The 25,944-nt window shown below is 49.9% G+C and overlaps 1 protein-coding gene across 3 annotated transcripts in view; it reads left to right on the top strand.

Annotated features, from left to right (window-relative positions):
• The window catches only part of LRRFIP2 (LRR binding FLII interacting protein 2), a 1,092,194-nt gene extending 1,067,369 nt beyond the window's left edge, over positions 1-24,825 (top strand). For 2 of the 3 annotated variants that reach the window (XM_069613206.1, XM_069613204.1), the window contains one exon: positions 23,208-23,466. In XM_069613206.1, coding sequence (XP_069469307.1) covers positions 23,208-23,318 — 111 coding nt within the window. In that variant the 3' untranslated portion in view covers positions 23,319-23,466. Of the gene's footprint in view, positions 1-23,207 lie in introns of all 3 variants that reach the window. The other variant, XM_069613205.1, reaches the window with a different exon arrangement.
• The last annotated feature ends 1,119 nt before the right edge of the window (positions 24,826-25,944 follow it).

Genomic DNA, 25,944 nt, shown 5'->3' with positions numbered 1-25,944 from the left:
GTGGTAGCAGTAGCGGAGCAGCCAGGCTTATCTCAAGAGTATATGAGCAGTAGCAGAGATTACACAAAGGGACCACAATTACTGTGACTCAAGCAAACACTGACTCAAGGTTTCAGGTAAAATAAATATAAGTACACTTATTTTTAAACCATTTTTTATTAACACAACACTTCCATTAATTCAAAATCACACGTAAAATACACTACAACCAACAAATTCACTTTGGTACACTCCAACTCAAGATAAGTACCCTATGTTTTAACTGACCAGTGTTGTGAAACAAAAGACATTACCGGGAATACATTTCCGATCACTTTTTGACAGTAATGACAGTTCGGTCTTACTAAAGAAACGCGTATCCGCGCAAGAAATGTTACCGGGGCAAAAACACACTTAGCGCCTGAGATACCCAGAGAGAGTTGGGGGCGGAAATCATAGGCAATACTTTTGTCAAGGCAGACAGAACCAGAGAACACTCATAGACAGAAATTCAAGAGTCAATAGGCCGGAGCAAGTGTCAAGTGGAACCGGGTTCCTGTTGTCGAGGATCACACAGTCGGACAGTTCAAGATTCAATGTAGCCAGGAGTACTTAGATATTGTGAACAGAGGAAGCAAAAGTTATAAGCAGGAGGAAAGACGAGGGCAAGCTGTTAGGCAGAAACCTGTGCAGTTCCATCTGGGACCACTGCAAAAGATTTAAGACTACAGGTGTTTGGCAGTAAACCCACTTGGTAGCAGTCTGTACCACACAGATTCACTTGGTAGCTGTGGCTGAGCAGTCAGACTTCCCTCAAGAAGAGTTAGGCAGTATACAAAGTATTCACAATAGGTCAAGAGGACACAATAGAACAAGTAAACACTGACCAGGGCTTGGTGTAAAAGAGATATAATTATTTATTTAAAACCACATCTAGAAAAACACACAGGCACTAATGGTAAGCAATTCAAAAACATGGTCACTAAAAGATATACACTCCCTTAAAAGAATATTAGACAAGTCTTAAGTAAAGCCCCACTTCTCCAGCATGGGGTCTGGCATGGATTCACATGCTCATGAATATTCCCCGTCGTCAGGCCGGGAATCCTCGGTATAGAAAAAAAAAATCAGTATCAGTTTCGTTTCTGATCTGTCTTTCTTAGTAGTAACCAATCACTGGTCTCTGGATCATACTGCCCCCAGCCAATGACTGCCCTCTCCCTAAGCCCCACCTCTGGCAGCCATCCTCAGATTTTTACCGCACGTTCAATTGTTGGGAGTCCTCGTGCTGTAGCTCTCGAGCTTTTGCTGCGTTTTCACGCTTTTTCAGGAGATTTTTCTCATTTTTCGGTTAAATAGAGCCTCAAGCTCCACCGTTTTTACATCCGATCAACGGGGATCCGTTTCGGAGTTTAATACGCCCCTCAGGGGTGAAGTTTTCGTCGAGTTACGCTTTTGGAGGATTCCAAAAGTTCCGAGGCCTGCCCCGGACATGGCCCAGGAGAAAGGAAGCTCGACGCCCGGGAAGCTGTTCAGGACATGCCTTGGATGCCAGCTTCAGAATGTTTTCAAGGAGGACGAGCATTCGTTATGCCTCTGTCTCCATGTGGACAAGACACACACGGAGAAGGACTGTACGTCTTGTGGGAACATGTCGGAGTGGACCATGAAGGATCGCCACCTCCGTCTCGCCAACTGGCTGGAAGGGAAGAGCCCGTCGGGCGAGAAGAAGAAAAAGAAGTCCGAGCGGTCTTCTAAGTCCCGTGAGGGCACCCCGGCGACGGGGGGCCAACAAAAGGCTAAGCACCGCGACTCCGCGGGCACCGGGAGCGCCGAACGGTCGGGCTCCTTGGCTGCCAGGCAGGGCGCATCCTCCCCGGCGCCATCAACCACGAGCCAACGTTCTGGCCCGGGTAAGAGGAAGTCCGAGAACCCGGCGAAGCTTCTGGAGAGGCCCTGGTCGATCTCGAAGATTCCGGCAGAGGAGGAGCGAAGCTCGGACCCTCCCCCCAAGGTGAAGGCCCCAGGCGTCCAGAAGGTGACGATGGCCTTGATTCACCCTGCTAAGACCTCGATTGAGGATGTCGCCGCGGCCCTGGCTCAGCCTTTGGAGGCTACACCAGTGGAGGTGCCCTCAGGACCCAGAGTCTCCCTGCCACCGTGGAGGGAGTCGTCTTTCAGGCCAATTGAGAAGACCCCCACGAAGTCCTCGTTGGAAAAGGTGGGGGAGGGGCTGGTGGCCATCCTGGATACGGACACGACCTCTGAAGAAGAGCTCATGGAAGTCGTGGAAGAGGCCCAGCCCATCGGGAGGGATCCCGACAAGGGCAACGACAAGAGCGACGGTGTCGCCGACAAGGTTGTTTCCGGCGCCGCAGGACACTTCGGCAGCCATTTTGTCAGCGATTCAGTCCTTATGCTCGGAGATAAGGACAAGGTTGCCCCTTCCCCCGACGGAGGTACCTGAGCCAGACCCGACGGGGGAACCGGAGCCAGGAAGGACCTTCGGAAAGTCCACCGCATAAGAGGACGACGACGCATCCTACGCCACCTCTCCCACCTCTGCGGCCTGCTCTGCTTCCCCCCGGTCTACTACCCACAGGGATGATACAGGCACGGACACAGCTACGACAGGTACAGATGACGACGGAGGCGACGACGGGACGTGTCCCCCGTCACCCCCTGCTCGGGCGTCCCCGCCCGACGAGATTGGATCCTTTCATGCCATGATTTCCAGGGCATCCAAGCTTTTCCAGCTCTGCTCAGAAGAGAAGAAGAAAGAAGGGTTCCTTTACCAACGGCGTGAGGCTAAAAGGAAGACTGTCTTCGCAGTACCGCTTCTTGATGACATCTGGGATGAGGGGCTCGCCCTCCTTAAGAACCCTGCCACAGCGCCGGTTAAGAGGGACCGGTACGAGAAGAAGTACCGGGTCCCCGACGCTGCCCCCTTGTGCCTTCGGGCACAACCTACCCCGGATTCGGTCGTCTCGGCGGCGGAAAAGAAGAAAGCTGGGGGGGCATCGGCCTCGACGTCAACTTCCCCGCCGGACGGCGAGGGCAGGAAGTTGGACACGATGGGACGACGGATCATCTCATCCGCAGCGACGACTATCAAGGCGGCCAACGCCCTGGCTATCGTAGCCCGCTACGCCAGGGAGTTGTGGTTCAAAATCGCCCCTCTGTTGGACTTCCTTCCGGATGCCAAAAGGGCTGAGGCCATTGAAATCCTACATGAGGGTCAGATCGCTTCAGACCACGCCATCACGGTGGCAACAGACATCGCCAACACAGGTTTCCGTCAGTTAGGCAACGGCGTTTGCTTGAGACGACGAGGATGGCTCAAGGCCATGGATTTCCGCCAGGACATACAAAACAAGGGTTTGGACATGCCCTTCGACGGGAACAACCTGTTTGGGAAGGCGGTTGATGAGTCCCTTCAGGCCATCAAGACAGACACAGATACTGCCCGGGCACTGGGAGTGCTCCAACAATGACGGCCGTCCTTTCGGAGCTCCGGAGGCAGACGAGGTGCCTCCAAGGGGTCCGGCAGTGGTTCCTCCACGTACCGCCAAGCGGCAAGATCTTCGTCCCAGGAAGCCTACAGGGGACTCGGCAAGTCAGGTGGTGCCCGTCGTCGACAGGGAGGTCAAGGAGGCAAGGCGGCCTCCAAACAATATTGAACCGACCGTGGGGTTGGGCCCCCGCCGAAGCACCCCGTTGGGAGGCCAGCTGGCGAGGTTCGTCAGCGTGTGTAAGTCCATCTCCACCGACCGTTGGGTGCTGGACACCCTGGCCCAAGGGCACGCCCTCGAGTTTCAGAAGAAGTGCCCTCGCGTTCCACCCGTGGCCAGGAAGGAAAATCACGTCCCTCAACTACTGTTGGAAGTAAAGGCGAGGCTCAAGAAGGGTGCCATCGAGCTCGTCCCAAAGAGGCTTCGGGGCTCCGGAGTTTACTCAAGGTACTTCCTTGTAAAAAAGAAGACAGGAGGATGGCGCCCCATCCTGGACCTAACACGACTGAACAAGTACATCAAGGCGCAGAAGTTCTGTATGGTCACCCTCCAGCACGTGCTGGGACAGCTGGAGGAGGGCGATTTCCTGTCGTCGTTGGACTTGGAGGATGCGAACTTCCACATCCCCATTCTAAAAAGACACCGAAAGTTCCTCAGGTTCGTGGTCCAAGGGCGGCACTACCGGTTCAAGACCCTCCCGTTCGGATTGAAGTCAGCACCCAGGGTGTTCACCAAGTGCCTCGCACCGGTGGCGGCGCGGCTGCGCCTACAGGGGATCCACGTCTACCCCTACCTGGACGACTGGCTCATCTGGGCAAGGACGGTCCAGCTGCTCACGGACCTGGGATTCCCCATCAACTTTCCAAAATCCCACCTGGTTCCGTCGCAAGTCGCCCTGTTTCTGGGAGCCAAGCTCGACACAGTGGCGCGGCAAGATGCAGCGTCTGCTGGCCACGGACATGGCCAGGGTAAGCTCTATCAAGTCCTTCCTAGGGATGATTTCCTCCTGCATTTATCTGGTGAGCCTTTGCAGGCTTCGGATGCACCCCTTACAAGAGTTACTGGACGCCCGCTGGGTCCAGTCGACGGGCAGCTTCGAGGACAGGATCCCTCTCAACGAGACGTTCCGTCAGGCGATCCGGTGGTGGGGTACCCACTCCCATCTGTCGGCGGGCACGGACTTTCAGATCCCAGCTCACCAGGTGACGGTGACGACAGACGCCTCCCTGGAAGGTTGGGGAGCGCACTCCGGAGATCTTCACGCGAGAGGCCTTTGGCTCCCGGAGGAGAAGTCACTCCACATCAACATTTTGGAGCTCCGCGCAGTGTTCTGGGCCCTCGAGTCCTTTCTCCCGTCCCTCAACTCAAGGGCAAGGTGGTGAGGATCTTCACTGACAACACCACCACGATGTTCTACATCCGGAAGCAGGGCGGAACCAGGTCCCCGGCCCTATCCAAGGAAGCCCAGGATCTGTGGCATTGGGCCGTCGCCCAACGGATGTTTCTGGTGCCTCTTCATCTGGCAAGAATAAAAAACACGATCGCCGACTCACTCAGCAGGGAGCTGCGCTTGTGCCACGAGTGGGAACTACGCCAGGATCAAGTGGATCGACTCTTCCGACGATGGGGCGAACCCCAAATCGATCTCTTCGCGACGGCGACGAATTCCAAGTGCCGGCGGTTCGCCAGCAGGTTCCCCCAGCCGAGGAGCATGGGCGATGCTTTCTCGTTCCCCTGGGACGGCCTATTCCTTTATGCGTTCCCGCCGTTGCCGCTCCGGCTCGTCAACCAGCTCAAAAGGTCCAGGTGCAGGATGATCCTCGGCGCACCGGCGTGGCCGAGACAGATCTGGTTCCCGGACCTTCTGGACTTGTCAGCGTCCACACCAGTCAAGCTGCCGACGGACGCGGATCTTCTCTCCAAAGAAGGAGGCGCCATTCTTCATCACGAACCAGGGTCGCTGAACTTGCAGGCCTGGCTCCTGCAGCACTAGAGTTTGGAGGATACGACATCCCGGCCGACTGCAGAGAGGTTCTTGCAAAGGCCAGGGCATCCGCAACTCTCAAGTGCTACGGACATAAATGGAAAAGGTTCTCTGTCTGGTGCCGTGCACAGAAGATTAACACTCAGCGGATTACGGCCCCTCAAGCATTGCCGTACCTACTGTCCTTGGCCAAGGCTGGCCTATCTCACGCTTCCATCAAGGTGCATCTGGCTGCCGTCTCATGTTACACCAGAACTACAGGACGGGCGTCCTTGTGGTCTCATCGGCTGGTGAAGGAATTTATGAAAGGACTGTTCCGATCGTTCCCGCCGGTGAAGGACCCTGCCCCGGCGTGGGGCTCAACATGGTGCTGACTAGGCTCATGGGGGCCCCATTTGAGCCTATGCATTCAGTGCCGTTGAAGTTTCTGTCGTGGAAGACAGCATTCCTCGTGGCCATCACCTCTGCACGACGAGTGGGAGAGATCCAGGCCCTATCTTGCAAGCCTCCATACTTGACTTTTCACGACAGGAGGGTGGTGCTGAGGACGCACCCCTCCTTCATGCCCAAGGTGCCGTCGGACTTCAACCTCAACAAGCCCTTGGTGTTGCCAGTTTTCTTGCCGTCGCCGGCTGAGAGGACTCTGCACTCGCTAGATGTAGCTAGAGCGCTGAAGCTCTACGTGGACTGCACGAAGAGTTTTCGGAAGATATCACAGCTGTTTGTGAACTTTGGACCTGTGAATCAAGGGAAGGCTCTCTCGAAGACTTCCATTTCCAGATGGCTCTCCGGCTGCATCATGCACTGTCACCGGTTGGCAAACCGACCGTTGCCAGGCCGTCCGAGAGCCCATTCGACCAGAGCGATCGCTGCTACTACGGCGTTCTGGTGTCTGGTGTGCCCCTGCTCGACATCTGCCAGGTTGCTACGTGGAGTTTGACGCACACCTTCACGAGATTCTACTGCGTCGACCGGGATTCCAGGGAGGAGTCCAGAGTCGGCCAGGCAGTGCTGCGCAACCTGTTCGCCTAAGGTGAGCCTGGTGAGGAGGTAAGAGTTGCTTAATGTTGAGATGTTGTATTGCTTGATATTGAGCCTTGTACCACATCCCGTGGTTGTGCATGTGTATACTGCTATGTATTCTTATATTCACGAGCATGTGAATCCATGCCAGACCCATGCTGGAGAACAACAGTTACAGGTAAGTAACTTGTTCCTTTCGGTTTAATCGAGCCTCAAGCTCCACCGTTTCTACTTCCGATCAACAGGGACCCATTTCAGATTTATCTACGCCCCTCAAGGGTGAAGTTTTCGTCGAGTTACGCTTCTTGGAGGATTCCAGAAGTTTCCGAGGCCTACCTTGTGGACGAGAAGAACATGGCCCAGGAGAAGGGAAGCTCGACTCCCGGCAAACTGTTCAGGATCTGCCCTGGATGCAACCTACAAAATGTGTTCATGGAGGATGAGCATTCGCAATGCCTTTATTGCCTCCACGAGGACAAAATGCACGTGGAGAAGGACTATGGGGGATCGCCGGACCCACCTCTCCAACTTGCTGGAAGGCAAGAGCCCAGCAGGTGAGAAGTCCGAGCGGTCTAAGTCCTGTGAGGGCGCCCTGGCGACGGGGGCCCAACAGAAGGCAAAGCACCGCAAGTCCGCGTGCACCCGGCGCACCGAACGGTCGGGCTCCTCAGCTGCCAGGCAGGGCGCACCTTCACCGACGCCATCAACCTCGAGCCAGCACTCTGGCTCGGGGAAGAGAAAATCCGAGAACCCGGCTAAGCTTCTGGAGAAGCCCCGGTTGATCTCGAAGGAACCGGCCGAGGGGGAGCGAGGTGGTGACCCTCCCCCTAAGGTGAAGGCCTCAAGCACGCCTAAGGCGGCGAAGGCCCTGATCCACCCGGCTAAGGCCTCTATCGAGGGAGTCGCTGCGTCCCTGGGGAAGCCTATGGAGGCTATCCCAGTGGAGGTGACCTAGGGGCCTAGAGTTTCCCTCCCTCCGCGGACGCAATCCTCTTTTAAGCCCATCGAGAGGACCCCCGTGAAGACCCCAGTGGAAAAAGAGGGCGGGGGGGCGGTGGCCATTACGGACACAGACACAACCTCCGAGGAGGAACTGACCGAGAACTTGGACGAGGCCCGGTCCCACGGGAGAAATCCCAATGAGGGGGACGACGAGAGAGAGGGTGGCAATGACGACGAGGTTCCTATGGATGAGGAGCAACCGTCGTGCCTGTCACCCCCCATTGCAGCCCGAGCCGCAGGACAACTTGGCGTCCATTTCGACGGCAATCCAAGCCTTATGCACGGAGATGAGGACGAGACTGCCCCTACCCCCAACGGACGACCCGACTGAACCGGGTCTGTCGGGAAGCCCTCCAAACAAGAGGAGAATTCATCCAGTGCCCCGTCAGCCCTCACGGCCTTCTCAGCTTTTGTCGCCTTCCCCGATCCCGAGAGACGACACAGGAACAGACACGGCCACGACTGGGACGGGTGATGACGGCGGTGATGACTGGACTGACCTCCCGTCTCCGATTCCCTCGGGCATCCCCACCCCACGAGATTGGCTCCTTCCGCCATGATTGCCAGGGCATCCAAGCTTTTTCAGCTCTGCCCCGAAGAGAAGAAAGGCTTCCTCTACCAACGGCGCGCGGCCAAGAGGAAGACGGTCCTCGTGGTGCTGTTGCTGGATGACATCTGCCCTTCTCAAGAACCCATCCACAACACCTGCCAAGAGGGACCGGTATGAGAAGTACCGGGTCCCCGACATTGCTCCGTTGTGCCTTAGGGCACAGCCGACCCCAGATTCGGTCGTCTCTGCAGCGGCCAAGAAGAAAGCGGGGGGGGCATCGGCTTAATCTTCCCTACCGGACGGCGAGGGAAAGGAGCTGGATGCCATGGGACGACGAGTCATCTCGTCGGCGGCAAGGACGATTAAGGCGGCCAATGCCCTAGCGATTGTGGCCCGCTACGACAGGGAATTGTGGTACAAGATCGCCCCCCCTGTTGGACTGCCTCCCGGATGAGAAGAGGGCCGAGGCCCTGGCGATCCTACAGGAGGGTGAGGTGGCGTCGGACCACGCCATAACTGTGGCCACGGACATTGCCGACACCGGTTTCTGCCAGTTGGGTAACAGCGTTTGCCTTTCGACGGCGGGTCTGGCTCAAGGCGACGGATTTCCACCAGGACGTGCAAGCCAAGGTTTTGGACATGCCCTTCGATGGGAACAATCTGTTTGGAAAGACAGTGGATGAGTCGCTGCAGGCCATCAAGACCGACACGGAGACGGCTCGGGCCTTGGGAGTTCTGCAGCAACGGCGGCCGCCCTTTCGGAACTCCGGAGGCAAGCAAGGTGCCTCCAAAGGATTCAGTGGCGGCTCCTCGACCTACCGTCAAGTGGCCCGTTCCTCGTCGCAAGAAGCCTACAGGGGACGCGGCAAGTCAGGTGGATCTTGCCGTCGTCGCCAGGGAGGGCCAAGAAGGCAAGGCTGCTTCCAAACAAGACTGAACCGGCCGTTGCGTCGGGCCCCCACCGAAGCACCCCCGGTGGGAGGCCGGCTGGCGAAGTTTGTCAGCGTGTGGGAGTCCATCTCCACCGACCGTTGGGTGCTTGATGCCCTGGCCCACGGGCACGCTCTAGAATTCCTAAAGAAGTGCCCCTGAATTCCTCCAGTGGCCAGTAAGGAAAACCACCTCCCTCAACTGCTGTTGGAGGTAAGGGCGATGCTCAAGAAAGGAGCCATCAAGCTCGTCCCAAAGAGGCTCCGGGGTATACTCAAGATACTTCCTCGTCCGGAAGAAGACTGGAGGTTGGCGTCCCATCCTGGACCTGCGTTGGATAAACAAATACATCAAGGCACAGAAGTTCCGGATGGTCACCCTCCAGCACGTGCTGGGCCAGCTGGAGGAAGGCGACTTCCTATCGTCGTTGGATTTGGAGGATGCATACTTTCACATCCCCATCCTAAAAGGTCACAGAATGTTTCTCAGGTTCGTAGTCCAGGGACGGCACTACCAGTTCAAGGCCCTCCCGTTCGGATTGAAGTCTGCGCCCAGGGTGTTCACCAAGTGCCTTGCACAAGTAGCGGCGCGACTGCGCCTGCAGGGGATCCACATCTACCCCTACCTGGACGACTGGCTCATCCAAGCAGGGACAAGGGAGCTCACCGTCGAACACACAGCGAAGACCGTCCAGCTGCTCACTGACCTGGGATTCTCCATCAATTTCCCCAAATCCCACCTGGTTCCGTCGCAGGTTGCGCTGTTTCTGGGAGCCAAGCTCGATACAGAGGTGCAATTAGCCTCGCCATTGGAGGAAGGAACGCAGGCCATCCTGGGCAAGGTACAGCGTCTGCTGGCCACGGAGTGGTCAGAGTGAGGTCCATCAAGTCCCTGCTCGGGATGATGTCCTCTTGCATCTATCTGGTGCACCTGTGCAGGCTTCGGATGCGTCCTCTGCAGGAGTTCCTTGACGCCCGTTGGATGCAAGCGACGGGCAGCTTCGAGGACAAGATCTCGCTCAGCAAGGTATTCGCCAGGCAATCCGATGGTGGGGCGCACGCATCTCGCGGCTGGCACAGACTTTCAGACCCCAGCATACCAGGCGACAGTGACGACAGATGCCTCCCTGGAGGGGTGGGGAGCGCACACCAGAGATCTTCACGCGAGGGGCCTGTGGCTCCCGGAGGAGAGGCCGCTCCACATCAACATACTGGAGCTCCGAGCGGTGTTCTGGGCCCTCAAGTCATTCCTCCTGTCCCTTAAGGGCAAGGTGGTGAGGATCTTCACTGACAACACCACCACGATGTTCTTCATCCGGAAACGGGGAGGAATCAGATCCCCAGCCCTTTCCAAGGAAGCCCAGGATCTGTGGCACTGGGCCGTTGCCCAGGGGATGTTTCTGATGCCTTTTCATCTAGCAGGGATAAAAAACACCATCGCTGACTCACTCAGCAGGGAGCTGCGCACATGCCACGAGTGGGAACTATGCCAGGATCAAGTGGATCAACTCTTCCAGCGATGGGGCAAACCCCAAATCGACCTGTTCGCGATGGCGGCGAACTCCAAGTGCCAGAGGTTTGCTAGCAGGTTCCCCCAGCCGAGGAGCATGGGCGATGCTTTCTCGTTCCCCTGGGACGGCCTGTTCCTGTATGCATTCTTGCTGTCTCTGCTCAGGCTCATCAACCAATTTAAGAGGTCCTGGTGCAGGATGATCCTCGTCGCACCGAGGTGGCCGAGACAGATCTGGTTCCCAGACCTTCTGGACTTGTCAGCGTCCCCACCAGTCAAACTGTCGACGGACGCAGATCTTCTCTCCAGAGAAGGAGGCGCCATTCTTCATCACAACCCGGTGTCGCTGAACTTGCAGGCCTGGCTCCTGCAGCACTAGAGTTTGGAGGGTACGATATCCCGGCCGAATGCAGAGAGGTTCTTGCAAAGGCCAGGGTGTCCTCAACTCTCAAGTGCTACGGCCACAAGTGGAAGAAGTTCTCTGTCTGGTGCCATGCACAGAAGATTAACCCTCTACGGATTACTGCCCCTCAAGTGCTACCGTCGCTGGCCAAAGCTGGACTAGCTCATGCTTCCATCAAGATGCATCTGGCTGCGATTTCCTGATACATCAGAACTGCAGGACTGTCATCCCTGTGGTCTCATCGCCTGGTGAAGTTGTTTATGAAAGGACTGTTCCGATCGTACCCGCTGGTGAAGGCTCCAGCACTGGCGTGGGAGCTCAACGTGGTGCTGACCAGGCTCATGCGCCTGCCATTCGAGCCTTTGCATTTGGCTCTGTTGATGTTCCTGGCGTGGAAGACAGCGTTCCTTTTGACAATTACCTGTGCATGTCGCGTGGGAGAGATTCAGGCCCTATCCTGCAAGCCTCCATACTTTTCACGAGATGAGGGTGGTGCTGAGGACGCACCCCTCCTTCATGCCCAAGGTGTCGTCGGACTTCCATCTTAACGAGCCCTTGGTGTTGCCAGTTTACTTCCCGCCGCCTTCGTCGCCGGCCGAGGGGACTTTGCCCTCGCTAGATGTAGCTAGAGCGCTGAAATTCTACAAGGACTGAACAAAGAGTTTTCGGAAGACGTCACAGCTGTTTGTGAACTTTGGACCTGTGAACCAAGGGAATGCTCTCTCGAAGGCTTCCATTTCCAGATGGCTCTCGGGCTGCATCATGCCATGTCATCGGTTGGCAAACCGACCGTTGCCCGGCCGTCCGAGAGCCCATTCGACCAGAGCGATCGCTGCTACCACGATGTTCTTGTCTGGTGTGCCCCTCCTGGACATCTGCAGGGCTGCTACGTGGAGGTCGTTGCACACCTTCACGAGATTCTACTGCATCGACCGGGATTCCAGGGAGGAGTCCAGAGTCGGCCAGGCAGTGCTGCGCAACCTGTTCGCTTAAGGTGGGCCTGGTGAGGAGGTAAGAGATGCTTAATGTTGAGTTTTATGTAATGCTTAATGTTGAGCCTTGCCACCTCCCGTGGTTGTGCATGTGTGTACTGCTATGTATTCTTGTATTCATGAGCATGTGAATCCATGCCAGACCCCTTGCTGGAGAAGGAACAAGTTACTTAACTGTAACTGTTGTTCTCCAGCATGGGTCTGGCATGGATTCACATGTACGATCGGAACAGTACTTTCATAAACTCCTTCACATGCGAACCCTCCCTCCTTCCCTCTGCGGCTCTTCCCTTGGTCATACTGCCACGTTACGTGCTACCAAATCTGAGGATGGCTGCAAGGGGCGGGGCTTAGGGAGAGGGCAGTCATTGGCTGGGGGCAGTATGACCCAGAGAGCAGTGATTGGTTACTTCTAAGAAAGACAGATCAGAAACAAAACTGATGCAGGTTTCTTCTTTACCGAGGATTCCCAGCCTGACGACGGGGAATATTCATGAACATGTGAATCCATGCCAGACCCATGCTGGAGAACAACAGTTACAGGTAAGTAACTTGTTCCATCCGCTTTGTCTAGCTTCTCATGTAACCTTTTTAGGTTAACTTTTCCTCTATGAATGGCCGGTGGTAGTGGTTTACTTTTAACCAACGTGGTGTGCCTTTACCCCGGGCTGCATTCGCAGCTGCAGCAAACCACCCAAGGGTGCCATTTTTGTCAAAATGGCCCTGTTCTTCTTTTTTCGCCATTTCTTTGTGGAAAGGTCCTTCTTGAGATGTACTCTGCACGCCAAACCAGGTTTGGTACTTTGTTCATTTTGCCTTTGGCGCGATTCACGAGTGAAGCCCACCTCTGGCTCCAGGGTGTCTGGCGGGGGCAGGAAGCAAGGGATGTGCCCGAAACTCCCTGTGCTGAATCTCATAGACAGGAATGCACTCTTGGGTGATTGGCCGGCTGACTCTCCGGCAAGGACAGCTACCCTGCTGGGTGACTGACAGCTAGGCTGGAATGAATGGGAGAAATCTGCATAAAAGGCAAGGCTTTTTGGCTTGGAAGGCCGAGTCAACCACTGGACGAAGGAATCCGAAGATCTTGAAGAGGATGCCTGCTGCAACTCCTGAAGCGTTGGTTAGCCCGGTGAAGCCCTGCTGTTGTGCTGAAACTCAAAATTCGTATCGACAGAGAAGCCCCGCAAGGACAACTTCTCCCTTTGAGTTGGTGGGACCGATCGACTCCAAAGTAAGCCACTTGGACATCCTCTCGGAGCTGGTTGAAATTCCACTACAGTTGCTGCTGGAAACGAAAAGCCAAGGAGAGGAACACCAGATTGTGTGCGTTGCATTTAAGCTGGCCAAGAGCTCCAGGAAGGTCCTCTGGACTCCCAGGAAGCAGGACTGATCGAGCCTGAGCCACCTCAACAGAGTGCTGGACCCCAGATGCAAGGAAAGCCCATCTCGACAGCCAGGAACCGCAGTGTTGCTATTTGTGGTAGACACGAGGAGCTGAAACACTGAAGTACCACTTGTTTGAAGATTGCCGGTTGTGGTTGATGACCATCCCGTTGCAGTGCACGAGTCCCCAGATGTCCTTCCTCTTTTCCCCACGACTAAGGCCCAGGAACACCAGGATCTGCAGAGTTGCACAGGAACAGAAGCCATCTGCTGCACCTTTCTTCAACCTAAAGGTACTGTACAGTCTACGAGAACGTACCTCTTGTTGTGTAACCTCACTTGTCCTTGTTGGAGACCGTCTTTTCTTGGTTTCATCTGTAGAGTTGCTAACAGCTTCTTTACATCACAAACCTAATCAGCCTGTGGCCCTGCTTTGATTTCTTCTTATTCTACAATGACTTCTAAAACATTGTGCAAGACTTTTACTTACCTGCAAGAAGTGCTTCAGTTCACCTTGACTTTTGCTACCTTAACATTGGCTGGCCTGGCTCCCTGAATGACTCTTCTCTCCTCTGCTTATTTGTTGTGCCTTCCTTCCAGGAGGAGGATAACTAACTTTGCATTGGGGGTTATCAATAGTACTTAACCTGCTTCAGAATATTTGTGTGTTCTCTTGTTCTGTTCTAATAACCTTTTCCTTTGACCTACTCCTAAATCTGATTCTAAATGCAACAGTGCTATATTAATGGCCCCATCACCCTAACTATTGCCGTCACCTGAGGGTGTAGGTAGTGTCTATGGGCCATCCCAAACGGATACTTACTGATTTAGAAGACTAAGAGTGTGTATATTTGAAGTGTATTTGTGTTGCTTTATATTGCTCCCTTCTGAAGAAGGCTTACTCTAACTGACTGTTAAATAAATTAATATTTGTTTACTCAAGAAACCTTATGTTTAAGATTTTATTTGAATACTTGTTACTGTGAATCTCGGTAACTCCCCTACAGCTGACATTGACCCCTCTTGAGATAAGCCTGGCTGCTCAACACGCTACCAACCTGTGTAGTACAGACTTATACCAAAGGTTGGGTTCCTATTGCCAGAAGGTCAGGGTTGTTGTAGTGCACCCAAAGCCCAGGTATAGGCTCTATTAAGGGAGCTATCTTATAAAGCTGCTTTTCTCATTGCAATCATATCAATGTTAGGCAGAAACCTGTGCAGTTCCCTTAGGGAACACTGCAAAAGATTTAAGACTACAGGTGTTGGCAGTATACCCACTTGGTAGCAGTCTGTACCACCTAGATTTACCTGGTAGCTGTGGCTGAGCAGTCAGACTTCCCTCAAGAGAGTTGGGCAGTATGCAAAGTATACACAATAGGCACTCAGACACACCAATACAAGCAAACACTGACCAGAGCTTTGGTATCAAAGTATATAATTATTTATTTAAAAACACACTGTTTGAAACACTCCAGCACTCTTATGGTAAAAGGTTCTAAACACAGTTACTATTGTAATATATACACCCCTTTTCCTTATCAGATAGGTCACAGTAAAACACCATTTATTTTCATACAGAGGTGAGCGCTTAACTAGATGGCACTCCAATAAGTTTGTGAGAAAGGGAGGGAAAAAGACAGAATATGGAAAGGTACACCACTCTAAGATTCAGGAACACTGTTAGCAAGGCAGAAGAGCAAAGGTCACCGGTGAGCCAAAGTCCAAAGGCTGGGCCCACTCTTAGAGAGAGCAGAGCACAAATGTGCCCAAGATCACACAGTTCCTCTAGGCTTAGAAAGTCTTGCAGAGAGTTCAAAAAGAGTTTAGAGAGGCTTAGGAAAGTTTAGCCAGGGTGTCCGAGGCTAACCCAGGTTCGAAAGCCGGGGGCTAAATCTACCCCGTACAGTCGGTAGCAAGGGAAGCCGGGCGGGACACGGTACCTTAAGTGGGAAGGATCCTCCAGCGGTGGCAGTTGTTCCTGGCAGTGGGTGCAAGTCAAGTCGTCGTCCAGGGGAAGAGAAGATCTCGACTTGGAGGAAAGTTGAAGGTCGTTGCACTACCAGGGAAGAAACCAGCCGCAGAGTTTTCCGGTTAAAGGTGGTGCCTTTGTTCGCGGTCATGGTAAAACGTGGTATCCAGGTTGCCGGGGTGCTTGGCACAGGCAAGGCGGCCACGAGGTACGTCGGGGAAGGCGAAAAGACGGTGAAACTGGTTATCCCCACCAGTCAAAGGAAGAAGACTCTCCGGCGGGAGATCTCCTCTGTCGTTGGGAAAAGTGGTGAGACGGTCCAGCAGGGCTCCACCGGTGGTGGTGTCGTGGCAGGTCGGCTCAGCTTCTCCCTCGTCGGATTCTTAGGTCCTGTGGCGACTTCTGAAGTTCCAGTCCCCAAAGCCCTGCTTTTATGCAGAAAACCCCCATTCACTCAGCCTAGCTGTCACTCAAGCATGCTAAGTGGTGAGCCGGCCGACTCACCACTTGGGCCAATCAGGACGGAGTGCGACTCAGTCCAGGGTGCCTAAATCCCCCTCCACCCCTCCTAAGTACCCCAGACAGAGTGGCACCACTTTGGAGGGCTTCTGTGGAGAAGCCCGCCAAAAAGTGGAACAAAGGGCTCCACTTGGGTTGGAGTCACAGTAGAGAACACAAACGCCATTTTAGAATCAAGTTTTGGCAAAAAATAACAACCGGAGAATTAATATTAATTAAATAAACCGGCGGTATGTTCGAGGCTACCATAAATAATTAAATAAAGGTAGTAGCCTAAAACAATGGGAAATCCCATAGGAAAATATTCGGGGTTGAATATAAAAAGTAGTATCCACTGCCACCAGCCAAAACTCGATCAGGGGGGACAGAGATGTGCCCCCTCGACTAACAGACCCCGGGGCAATTGAATTGCCCCAGCCAGTACGTCCACAATATGATGGTTTGTACTGGTTCTGTTCAGAATTTAAGACTAGTAAAGTCAATGGTGACTTTACATGCCCTGGGAGACAGTAGTCCGTCCCAGGGTATGGAGTCTATACTGGGGGGTCACTATGACACCCCTGTGTCACTGCACTGAGGGTGCTGTGTAACACACATCACAAAAACACATGCAGCCCTATGGAGTAAAAGACCCCATAGCCCATTAAACACATCTAGATTCAAAGAAACACACTCAAATCATGCCCAAGAGTGAGGGTAAAAGAGTCTCACTCTTGGCAGGAGAAAAAAATAAACCCCAAAAATCCAGCAAAGCTGCTGGGGGACTCACTAGGTTAGGAAATTCAGCCTAAACCGAGAATTCTCCCTAACAATCAATGAGGAGGATCCGCGGGTTACAAGCACTATCAATGTCGGAACCTTTTGTTACAATACACAAGCATAAGGCCCTTCTTAGAACACATCCTAGATGTTCACCTAAATGTAGATCTAAGTTTCATGTCAACCAATCGAGTTACCAGCGTTCTTTCAAAACATACGGAGCAAGGGGAAAAGGACACTACCCACACTGGAGGTTCGTAGAGAAGTCATGTACTATATGGACAAAACTAAATTGATACGAAAGACTGACCAATTCTTTGTATCTATGGCAGCAGGAAAGGATGAAGATCGCATCACTAAGGCTACCATTGCAAGATGGATTGTAAAGTGTATAAAAATGTTCAATACTCTAGCAAATAAAACCATTCCATTCAAACCAAGAAAGAACTCCACACATAGTACTGGGACAACTCTGGCATTTTTGGCTAATGTATCATTAGAAGACATTTGCAAGGCAGCAACATGTAGTTCTGTACACACATTCCAGCCATCTACTTAAGGACTCCAGGCAGACTGCATTGAGGAGGCTGCTTATCACATGACCTAAGCCCCCAACCCCGCCCGCCCTGCCCCTTGCTTTCCTTTATCAACTCTTGGATCAAGGGTGTCTCTCGCCAGACATCCGAAGAAAGGGCAATTCCTGTTTGGTGCTCGTTGGACTGGGAGGATCACGGACAAATGTGTTTTACCCCTATCTCCCAATGCCCATCCCTATCATTGACACTCATCACCAACCATGCTGCTCACTAGCAGCATCATGGACACTGCATTGCTGCAATCCCACTCGCACCACCATAGACCCCATCAGCACTTCATCATCCACAACTACAAGAAGACTGATGCTCGCCAATGCCCGCTCAGCAATCAACCATGAAGCTGACATCGCTGACCTCATCACAACACAGGACTTGGATAGATGCCATTTTCATTAATGAGACCTAGATGACATACACCCTCATCCTTGGTGTCCTCATACCCAACGGCTACAGAATTCTAGGAGCCCACCCAAACAAGATTGGCGGAGGCCTCGCCATCATTCACAAGACATCATGGCCATGCACCCAACTGGATGTCGCCACCATTGGCTCTTTTGAAGGTCTTTCCTGCCTGTCCCTGCTCTCCCCAATGGAAAGTGTCACTTTCCCCTCCTCAACACCCTCCTCTTCAAGAAATGGCTCCTCCCTAACACACAGGTCCCTACACCATCCACTCTCCACCTCATCTGAGACTGGGTGATCTGATCCCCACTTTTTCCTCTCTGGTAAATTGTCGATCCATTGCTGACTATTGCCCTTCCTCCCCGGTTGTTAGATACCCAATCACTTGTTTGTATGTTCCCTAACCTTATTCTTCCCCATATGATTATAAAGCGCTCTGTTGCTTTCCGAAGCTAGGTCTGCACTCAATAAATACCCTAATAACATTCCCACAACACAAATGCATGGCCAGATTCTCAAGTGGTTCAAACGATCCTAAAACATTTCTTTGCATCTGAACCTTTGGCTTACGCACCGCCATTAGGGGAGATTACTTGCTAATCCACCTAAATGCATAATGTAATGTACTGTTCCTGTAACTAAGTGTAACTACAAGTAACAGTGCTGCGATGCCTACGGGCTGCCTTGTGCGATATACAAATGTAAACATAAATAAAATCTATGCAAAGTATGTCAATCGAAGAATTTTTCCCAAGCCCCAGAAGGCAAATATTACTTACCAGTACTAGTCTTTTGGTGGCTTGCATCTGCTTAGTATCACATGTGTCTACCCATCCTCCCCACTTGAGAGCAGAAGGTACATATATACCAGGCCATCCTAATACTAGGTTATACGTCATGTCAGAAAACAATCTAAGGACTTTGACGTATGAAGGATCATGGGTACACGCACATCTAAGAGTAGGGATAGTGCTGCAGGTACCCCCCCTGTTTAAATTAAAAAAAGAGATTGGATACAGTAGTCCACACCAACCACTAGACGGTGGCCTATGCAAAGCTTGTGATTCTGAGCAGTTACAAGCCACAGAAAGATGGTTGCTGGTAAGTAATATTTGCAGTTCGAGTTAGTGGTAGTCATCAACTACTTCAGTGGGAATTTGGAGACACAACTTTAAAAAAAAAATGTACTTCCTCTCTGGCCTTTCTTTATAACATGGCTTTTAATGTCTGTATTAAAAACCAGCACCTTTTTGTTCACATTTTTCAGTGAAGCCTTTCAGAAGTCTGGTCAAGGCAGTTTCGGTCTAGGCTACACTACCTGCATCATCTGCAAATTACATAGGGATGTGCCTGTCCTTCAATGGAATTTCCTACTCCTGTGCTCTAATTATAATTAATGAAGAGATTAAACAAAGCTGGAGCCCTGACAGACCCATGCCTTACATCACCTGCAAAACCTATTTCTCTTGACAGCTCGTCATTGGCTCTGTATCAAACCAAATTAATGGAATAATCTCAGCAAAGCTATTAACCCATTCCTATAAACATTTACCCCAGTAGCTGCCTGTTGACAGCCGAAGTCCTGTTTGTGGATATTAAAGAGCAGGAACAACTTCTTTCCTAATCTCTGCATACTTTTTGATATGTAACTAGAGCATACATCTGTTGTTTCCATACAAATCCTGAATCCTGCCTGGGCCTCCTAGATCACCTTTTGCTCCTCTGCCAAAGATTGTATGTGGGTTAACAAAATCCTACCCGACATTTTAAAGGTCACATGCAATACATATGGCTTTATTTTCTGTTGGCCCATTCCATACTTCAGCTTTTCCATTCCACAATTTGTGAGGAACTGACACATATGGCAAAAACATAAATGGCTAATTGTGTGTCTAAGCAGGTCCCCCTCAATGGCTCAAGGAAAAGACAGAAAAAGAATTTACTTGGCCTTTATGGGCTCACTCTTAAGACAAGAGGGACAAACTGTACTCCTTGTAATCGCAGCCTCGCAAGAAGCTAAGGACCTCCGAATGGTCCTATCCTCCACAGCCGTCTTTTACACTGAAAAATTGACATCCTCACATGCACTCTGGTCAGAGGCCAGATCGTGCTTTCCAAGGACATCTGAAAGACCATACAGCTCATACATTGTGCGTTCTGAACTGAGGTTTCTACTTCACCCTGATGCCAACAACTGTATTTATCCCACTACCCAACAACTTTCATCAATCTCATTTCTGAATTTGGCAAAATCTACAAATGGGAGTGGTGGAGGAAGTCCCTTGGGGAAAGTGGTTGGAGTGCTGCTGCTGTCAGTTCTTTGCAGTGCCAAAGGAGAACAAGGTAGACATCTGCATGATCCTGGATCTTTCAAACTTCAAATTGTATTTTCTCAAATATGGATTCAATCTGACTCCAGCTATTGTCGAATTGCAGTAAGGGGTCAACTGTGCATTGAACTTGGACTCCTACATTTACGTACCCTGGTAGGGATGCTACCAGTTGAAGATCCTCTTTTCACCTCATATCAGCTGCCAAAGGTTTTACAGAAGTGGAGGGAGCTGACGTGCCATTCCTCCTTCAGCAGGGCTTTGTTTATCCTAACTCAATGACTGACTTCTGGATGGGTGACCCTGGTTTGGTTTCTGACTCCCTTGATAGAACATTGGTCTTCGTTTACTCATTTGGCCCATTAGTGATGGTCCAAAAATCAACACTTCTTCCCAATCAACATATTTAGTATTTAAGTCTTTGAATGGATTCCCTTCAGGACAGGATTTTGCCTACAATGAAACCGATTCCTGTCCTCAAGGCAGCAGTCTCTTAGATGTTGACCATAAGGGCTTGGGCCCTCACTTTAGAGGATGCTAGGGCTCATATCCACTTGCATGCTTGTGATCGCCTACGCATTACTCTTCATGAGAAGGATAAGATGCACTTTGCAGTAAACAGGTCTCGGAAATGGCAACCCCAATCCATGATATTTGTGCCAAAGTATGTAAAAGGCATTCTTTGGTGAATGCAAGATGGCCATCTCATGAACCATAAACATGGGTTCTTTTTCACCAGGTGGATTCTGTTCTCCCCATATCGACTGCCTCCTCCCTTTAGTGGGTGGTGGGCTACATTGAGATCCCTTCAGATTGACCACATTTGGACCTGCCCCCACCCCTCCCTGGAATGGGGCAAGCACACCAACCTCCTTGAACTGAAGACTATTTCCCTGGGTCGTCCTATCCCTCACAAACACTAGAGCGCTTCCTGGCAGACCCATACCACAGGAATGGTTTATCTGGACACTCTGGAAAGAGATCCCGTAAATTCTGCACACTGTGCCAGGATATTTCCTACAGCTACTCAGTTGAGAGGATCACTGAATACACCTAACAAATGCAAACCTCTCAAACAGTGGCCTCTCTTAAGTTGCTTGGTCACCAACTGATTAATTTGTAACAGAAAATGGAAATGCCACCACTATGTCTCTTGGAGGTCTTTGAAGGAGGCATTTCTGCCATCACGGGACTTGCAATCCCAATATGCTTCTCCCTTGATCCTGAAAGTAGACAAGTTGACATGGAGCTTCAACAACTATCTTTCTGATAGCCTCAATGTGGCCAAATTGGATATAGTACACCAATCTCCTGAAATAGTTGTTGGGCCACCTTGATCTCTCCCTCCTTTGAAATGTCTTCCTGGTGAAACCGTACAGACTGGTCCTCCATCCAGTTCTGTTGCCTTCAATTTTAGGGGCCTATTTCCTGAGGCCCGGTAGGCTTGGCCATCTGAACCTGTCCCACTGCAACTTGGATATCTTGAAGGTCGTCAGTAAAAATGCTGTGGGGAGCAAATACTCCATAGTTGGATCTGTTTTTCATTGATGTGGATAGGTGGGTTGATCTATTGTTTGGCTCCCTTTACCATGTTTTGTCCCCACCTTTTACCATGTTTTCCTTTGTCTCATCTAGCAGTATCTGTTATTAAACTTTACTCTTACATGGCCTACCTCATCTATAGATCTGTCTTCTCACTCCCCAACCCTATTATCTAGCAGCACTTCAATGAGTTTAGACCACTTTTCTCTCAAATTAAGCCCTTTCACCCTTCATGAGATCGGAACTGCTTTGTTCTATCCCTTAGATCTTTTGATCCCATTCTCATTAGAGGCATTAAATACATCACCACGAAAACTGCTTATCTGGTCGCTGTTACTAGTGTTTGCTGAATTAATGAGCACCAGACCTGGTCATCAGCAGTCGGGAGGCAAGGTGGTGCACTATATGCACCCTATTTTTGTTTCTTGGGTGGACTCTGATTTTTAACTCAAACTAGAGGTCTGCTTGCCCGTTTTCTTTCCAGACCTTTGCTTGGTGGATAGTCTGCTCTATTCTGGAAGATTATGCTTTAGCAGGTCTCTTCTCCACGCCCCCCAATTTGCTTCATGCCCATTTAGGAAAATTTACCATTGTGGCCTTCCCAAGGATCTCCCCTCGACATCAGTAAGTCGGCCAAGTGGGTTTCCCCACATGTCATTTGCAGACACTACTTCCTAGATGCTGGCTGCAAGACAGGTATCCATTTTGGTCAGCCGGCCCTGTGCATGCTTTTTGGCTAAATGATTCCCTCCTTCCTTCCTTCAGGATCACAGGTTTTCCTATCACCTGCCTAGATATCTTTCCTTTCAGATTTGGTTGGGTGTAATCGCCAATAAGTATGGAGAAAAGGTGAGAGAATTGTTATTCACTAGTGTGATTACTGTTCTCCTAGCCCATATTCTTCATTACACCACACGGCCTACCCTCATCACCCTTAAAATGCCTGATAATTCGCACAGATAAAAGGACTTGTGGTTTTGGCCAGGACCATCCGTGAGGGAGCCAGAGCAGGGTGTGATCACTTGCATGCTCACCGCCACGCTTCTTGAAATTTCATTACAATTATGCTCCACATCCTGCACTGACCCAGTCTTAGAAAGATGGAATAAATCTTAAGTATGGAGGAACAGGACTATTGACTAGGAGTGCAGTGGTCACTATGGTGAGTAACTTTTACTTAATAGTTGTAAACAATGATATATATGGGACTAGTTGTGTACCTTGTGAAGGATTGCAGAAGCTCTGTAGGGAAGGGGAGTGTGAAGAATTGACAGGAAAGGTGTTTTCTGACTAGAGTGATTGGGAAAGACTGAAACCGCTAAATAGCCATTCCACAAATAGCAGCTTCATGTGGAGGATGTCATTTGATGGCACTGACTATTGTTGAAGGCTCTAAGTAGATTAAGCATTATATAAGAGACCAACAACCACCTGCCCAGGACTGTAGTGAACATAGGTTCTGTGCCCATATCTCTTTACAGGCTAATATAATAGTATGCAGCTATTTGTAAAATCCCAAAGCTACCAAACAAGTGGTACAGATCAGGCCTATTATTTCCAAGTGTAAGTAGGCATGCCAGTTTAGAAATCTGTTACTGGCCAATGGCCAAACAGCCTAACTACATACACTTCAGTTTTCCCTGCTTATGCTTTTTAAAGGGCCAGAACCCTTTACTAGAAATCAGTTCTGAGGGTAAACAAGTGAATTGTTTTATTGTAAATCAGTGAATTCTTAAGTACTTGTGTTCCGTTTAATGTATCATTTAAAATCAACTGTTTGTGCTTGAATTATACTGACTTTGTATTTTGTTTCTTTCTAGCTCCGAACGGCATTAGACAAGATGGAAGAAATGGAGATGACCAATAGCCACTTAGTGAAGCGCTTAGAGAAAATGAAGGCCAATAGGACTGCACTTCTTTCTCAACAGTAGAGAGGAAAAACAAGACACTGCACTGCTCCTTGAAATAATTAGCCCTTACTGTTAATATGTACTTTTTCATTGGCACAAAATATTGAATACCTGCCCCTGGTATTCAATTGTATTTTAGTTTTATAATCTAGAAACATTTTTGTAATTTATGAGAGAATGAAAACCAGTGTGAATCTTCTACTTGAGCAATGGTGGATCTTCATGTTCACCAACTTGGTTCTAGACTAATGAGCTGGGGCACAAGAAGCTGTATGACTGTTTTTGGGGCAAGAATATTGTTTTGTCAATACTATATAATCACGTTTTTTCACAAACTTTGCTGCTTTCTGATGCTGGGTTCTTGGAGATGGCTGCATGATTAAACAAGTAGTAGGTTGTACACTACTTTTCACTGTGCAAGTCCGCTAATTGGTTTTGACAAGTGATCCACAGGGTGTAAGGAGATGGCAATGTGCCAGCGGTCCATAAAAGAATGTAGGTGGTCCATGTAAGATTGTAAGCGGTCTATATGAGTGTTTGATGTGTATAATGGGTTTTCGTGCAAACAGTGTCTTATTACATTTTCTATCAAATTATCAGTACATTTTATATCAAATGATTGAGTCATCATAGAGTATCCCAGGGGGCTAAGGCACTTATGCTGCATTTCGGTCACTGTGCCAATATATAACAAAAACACGCAAATCGGTAGCTAAACTATCACAAAACATATACTTCAAAACATTGCAGCATACAATTATTACAAACTGCATGCATAGTATAACATAAATAATGAGTTACAAATAAAATGTAGCATATAATTAATACACACAGCATACATAATTTGGATATCACTCATTGCCTGCCAGTCTCTTAAACAATTTACTTTTGTTTGGCAGAAGGCTTCTGGAAGGTTTTAGGATATCATGCTGCAAAACTGGGGTCACTGTTTGGGTGGGCAAAGGTCCGCTTTTCGAAGGTTGAGTAACTAGGTATGCAGGGGGCGACGGAATAACACGGGTGCTGGTGGTGCTTTTTATATTTTCCAATTGAGTTCTGTGCCCCACATTCCCTACCACAGATGTTGGCATGTTTCAGGTCAGCCAGGGTTTGCATGAATATTTTCCAACCAATCGTTCCTTGCTAGAAAAGGTGTGAACTGTGCAGCCCCTCAGACTAAGCCATGCACGTTTGACACATGTGTAGCATTACCTTTGTAAACAAGTACCCCTTTCTCATTCTGTGAACATACATTGTTATTTTGGAGAATTTAACTCAGTAGCAATTCAGCTTTATTTTTATGTGGTTTAACATTGTTTATTATTTCAATAGCTAGAGAATTGGATGGTGAAGGTTTTATTACCCGGGCGCAGAGTTTTCCTGACCCTCTGGCATGACTAATGTTTGCACATCTTTCTCCATTTTGCTCTGGTGTACAAAGATCGGGTACTTTTGGAGAAAATAAGAATAAAGCATAGCCTTCTAAGGGGGAGGTAAACTTTCCCTATTTAGAACGGCTCTCATCTGAGTCCAGTGTATCTGTGACCGTTTTTCTGGATGTCAAGTTCATCACCTTGGAGACCCTGTGATTGGTTGAGTTGTTTTTTCGGGAACAAAGTACATCATCTCTGCATAGTCTATCACTGATTCCCAAGTAAACCGGTGAGAAAGGGGAAGCACAGGGAGGATCCTATAGACCCCCATCCCCCAGACTGCTTGACTAGGCTGTTCCTTGTTTCAGTGGATATTCTTGTATTGCTCAACTTCTTAATAAGCTTGCTTTTCTTTTTTAGAGTACATACTTGTTCAGAACTTAATGGTTCGAACATAGACGCTTGGGAAGTTGCAGAAAAGGTCTCCCCTAGTTCAATCAATTCATAACACATAACACTGCACTCTAAATGCTTCCTTAAAACAAATCTTTATTTAAATCACAATTATTAAAATATTTCTTGTAAAAAATTCAACATCACCTAAAGTGACCATAATTCACATCATCACTACGAAAGACATTTGAAAATTCACAGTTGATTTAAATGCCTAAATTCCCTCAGCTATCCAGTCTGAGTTTCACAATTAACAAGTGAATACATTGTATGGAGTAAGTGTCACATCAGCCAGACCTGTTTCATCCCATACATTTCATTACAACATAATCCAGGGACTGCTTCAATGGAACAGTGGTAAATGCAGAAACTTTAACCAACGGTTTCCTGGTAATTTCGGCCTCAGTAAAAGCTTTTCATATGGTGAAAAACATCCTATAGGAAAAATACACTTTGTAAATGAATGAGCGCTTACTGGAACATTAGCCCTCTAGGTGTTAAGGGCATCTCAGAAATGGCTGCTATTAAATCATCCAACATAGTTAAGAGTCGGATTTCTACACATCCTGCTGGACATGATCATCGGATTCGTTCGTGCTAAAATGGGGTATCATATCTCTTTTTATACTCATTAGGAAGTTGTTTCATTTTTAAGTATAGGATACAGGCAGCTCAGGAGGGAAATGTCAGGCTGTCCATCTATAATCCTCAGGTGTCGAAACATTCAAATCTACAAAGAGATAGCTGGATGGTTTACTGGTGGAGTCTTCAAAGGCTTCTAAACAGAAATGTGCCCCTACTGGGGTACATCGGTCTAACTA

The sequence above is a fragment of the Ambystoma mexicanum genome, chromosome 5p (assembly GCF_040938575.1).
Source record: "Ambystoma mexicanum isolate Mex_15411 chromosome 5p, UKY_AmexF1_1, whole genome shotgun sequence".
NCBI classification, from domain to species: domain Eukaryota; kingdom Metazoa; phylum Chordata; class Amphibia; order Caudata; family Ambystomatidae; genus Ambystoma; species Ambystoma mexicanum.
This window is presented reverse-complemented; position numbering and strand designations above follow the sequence as displayed.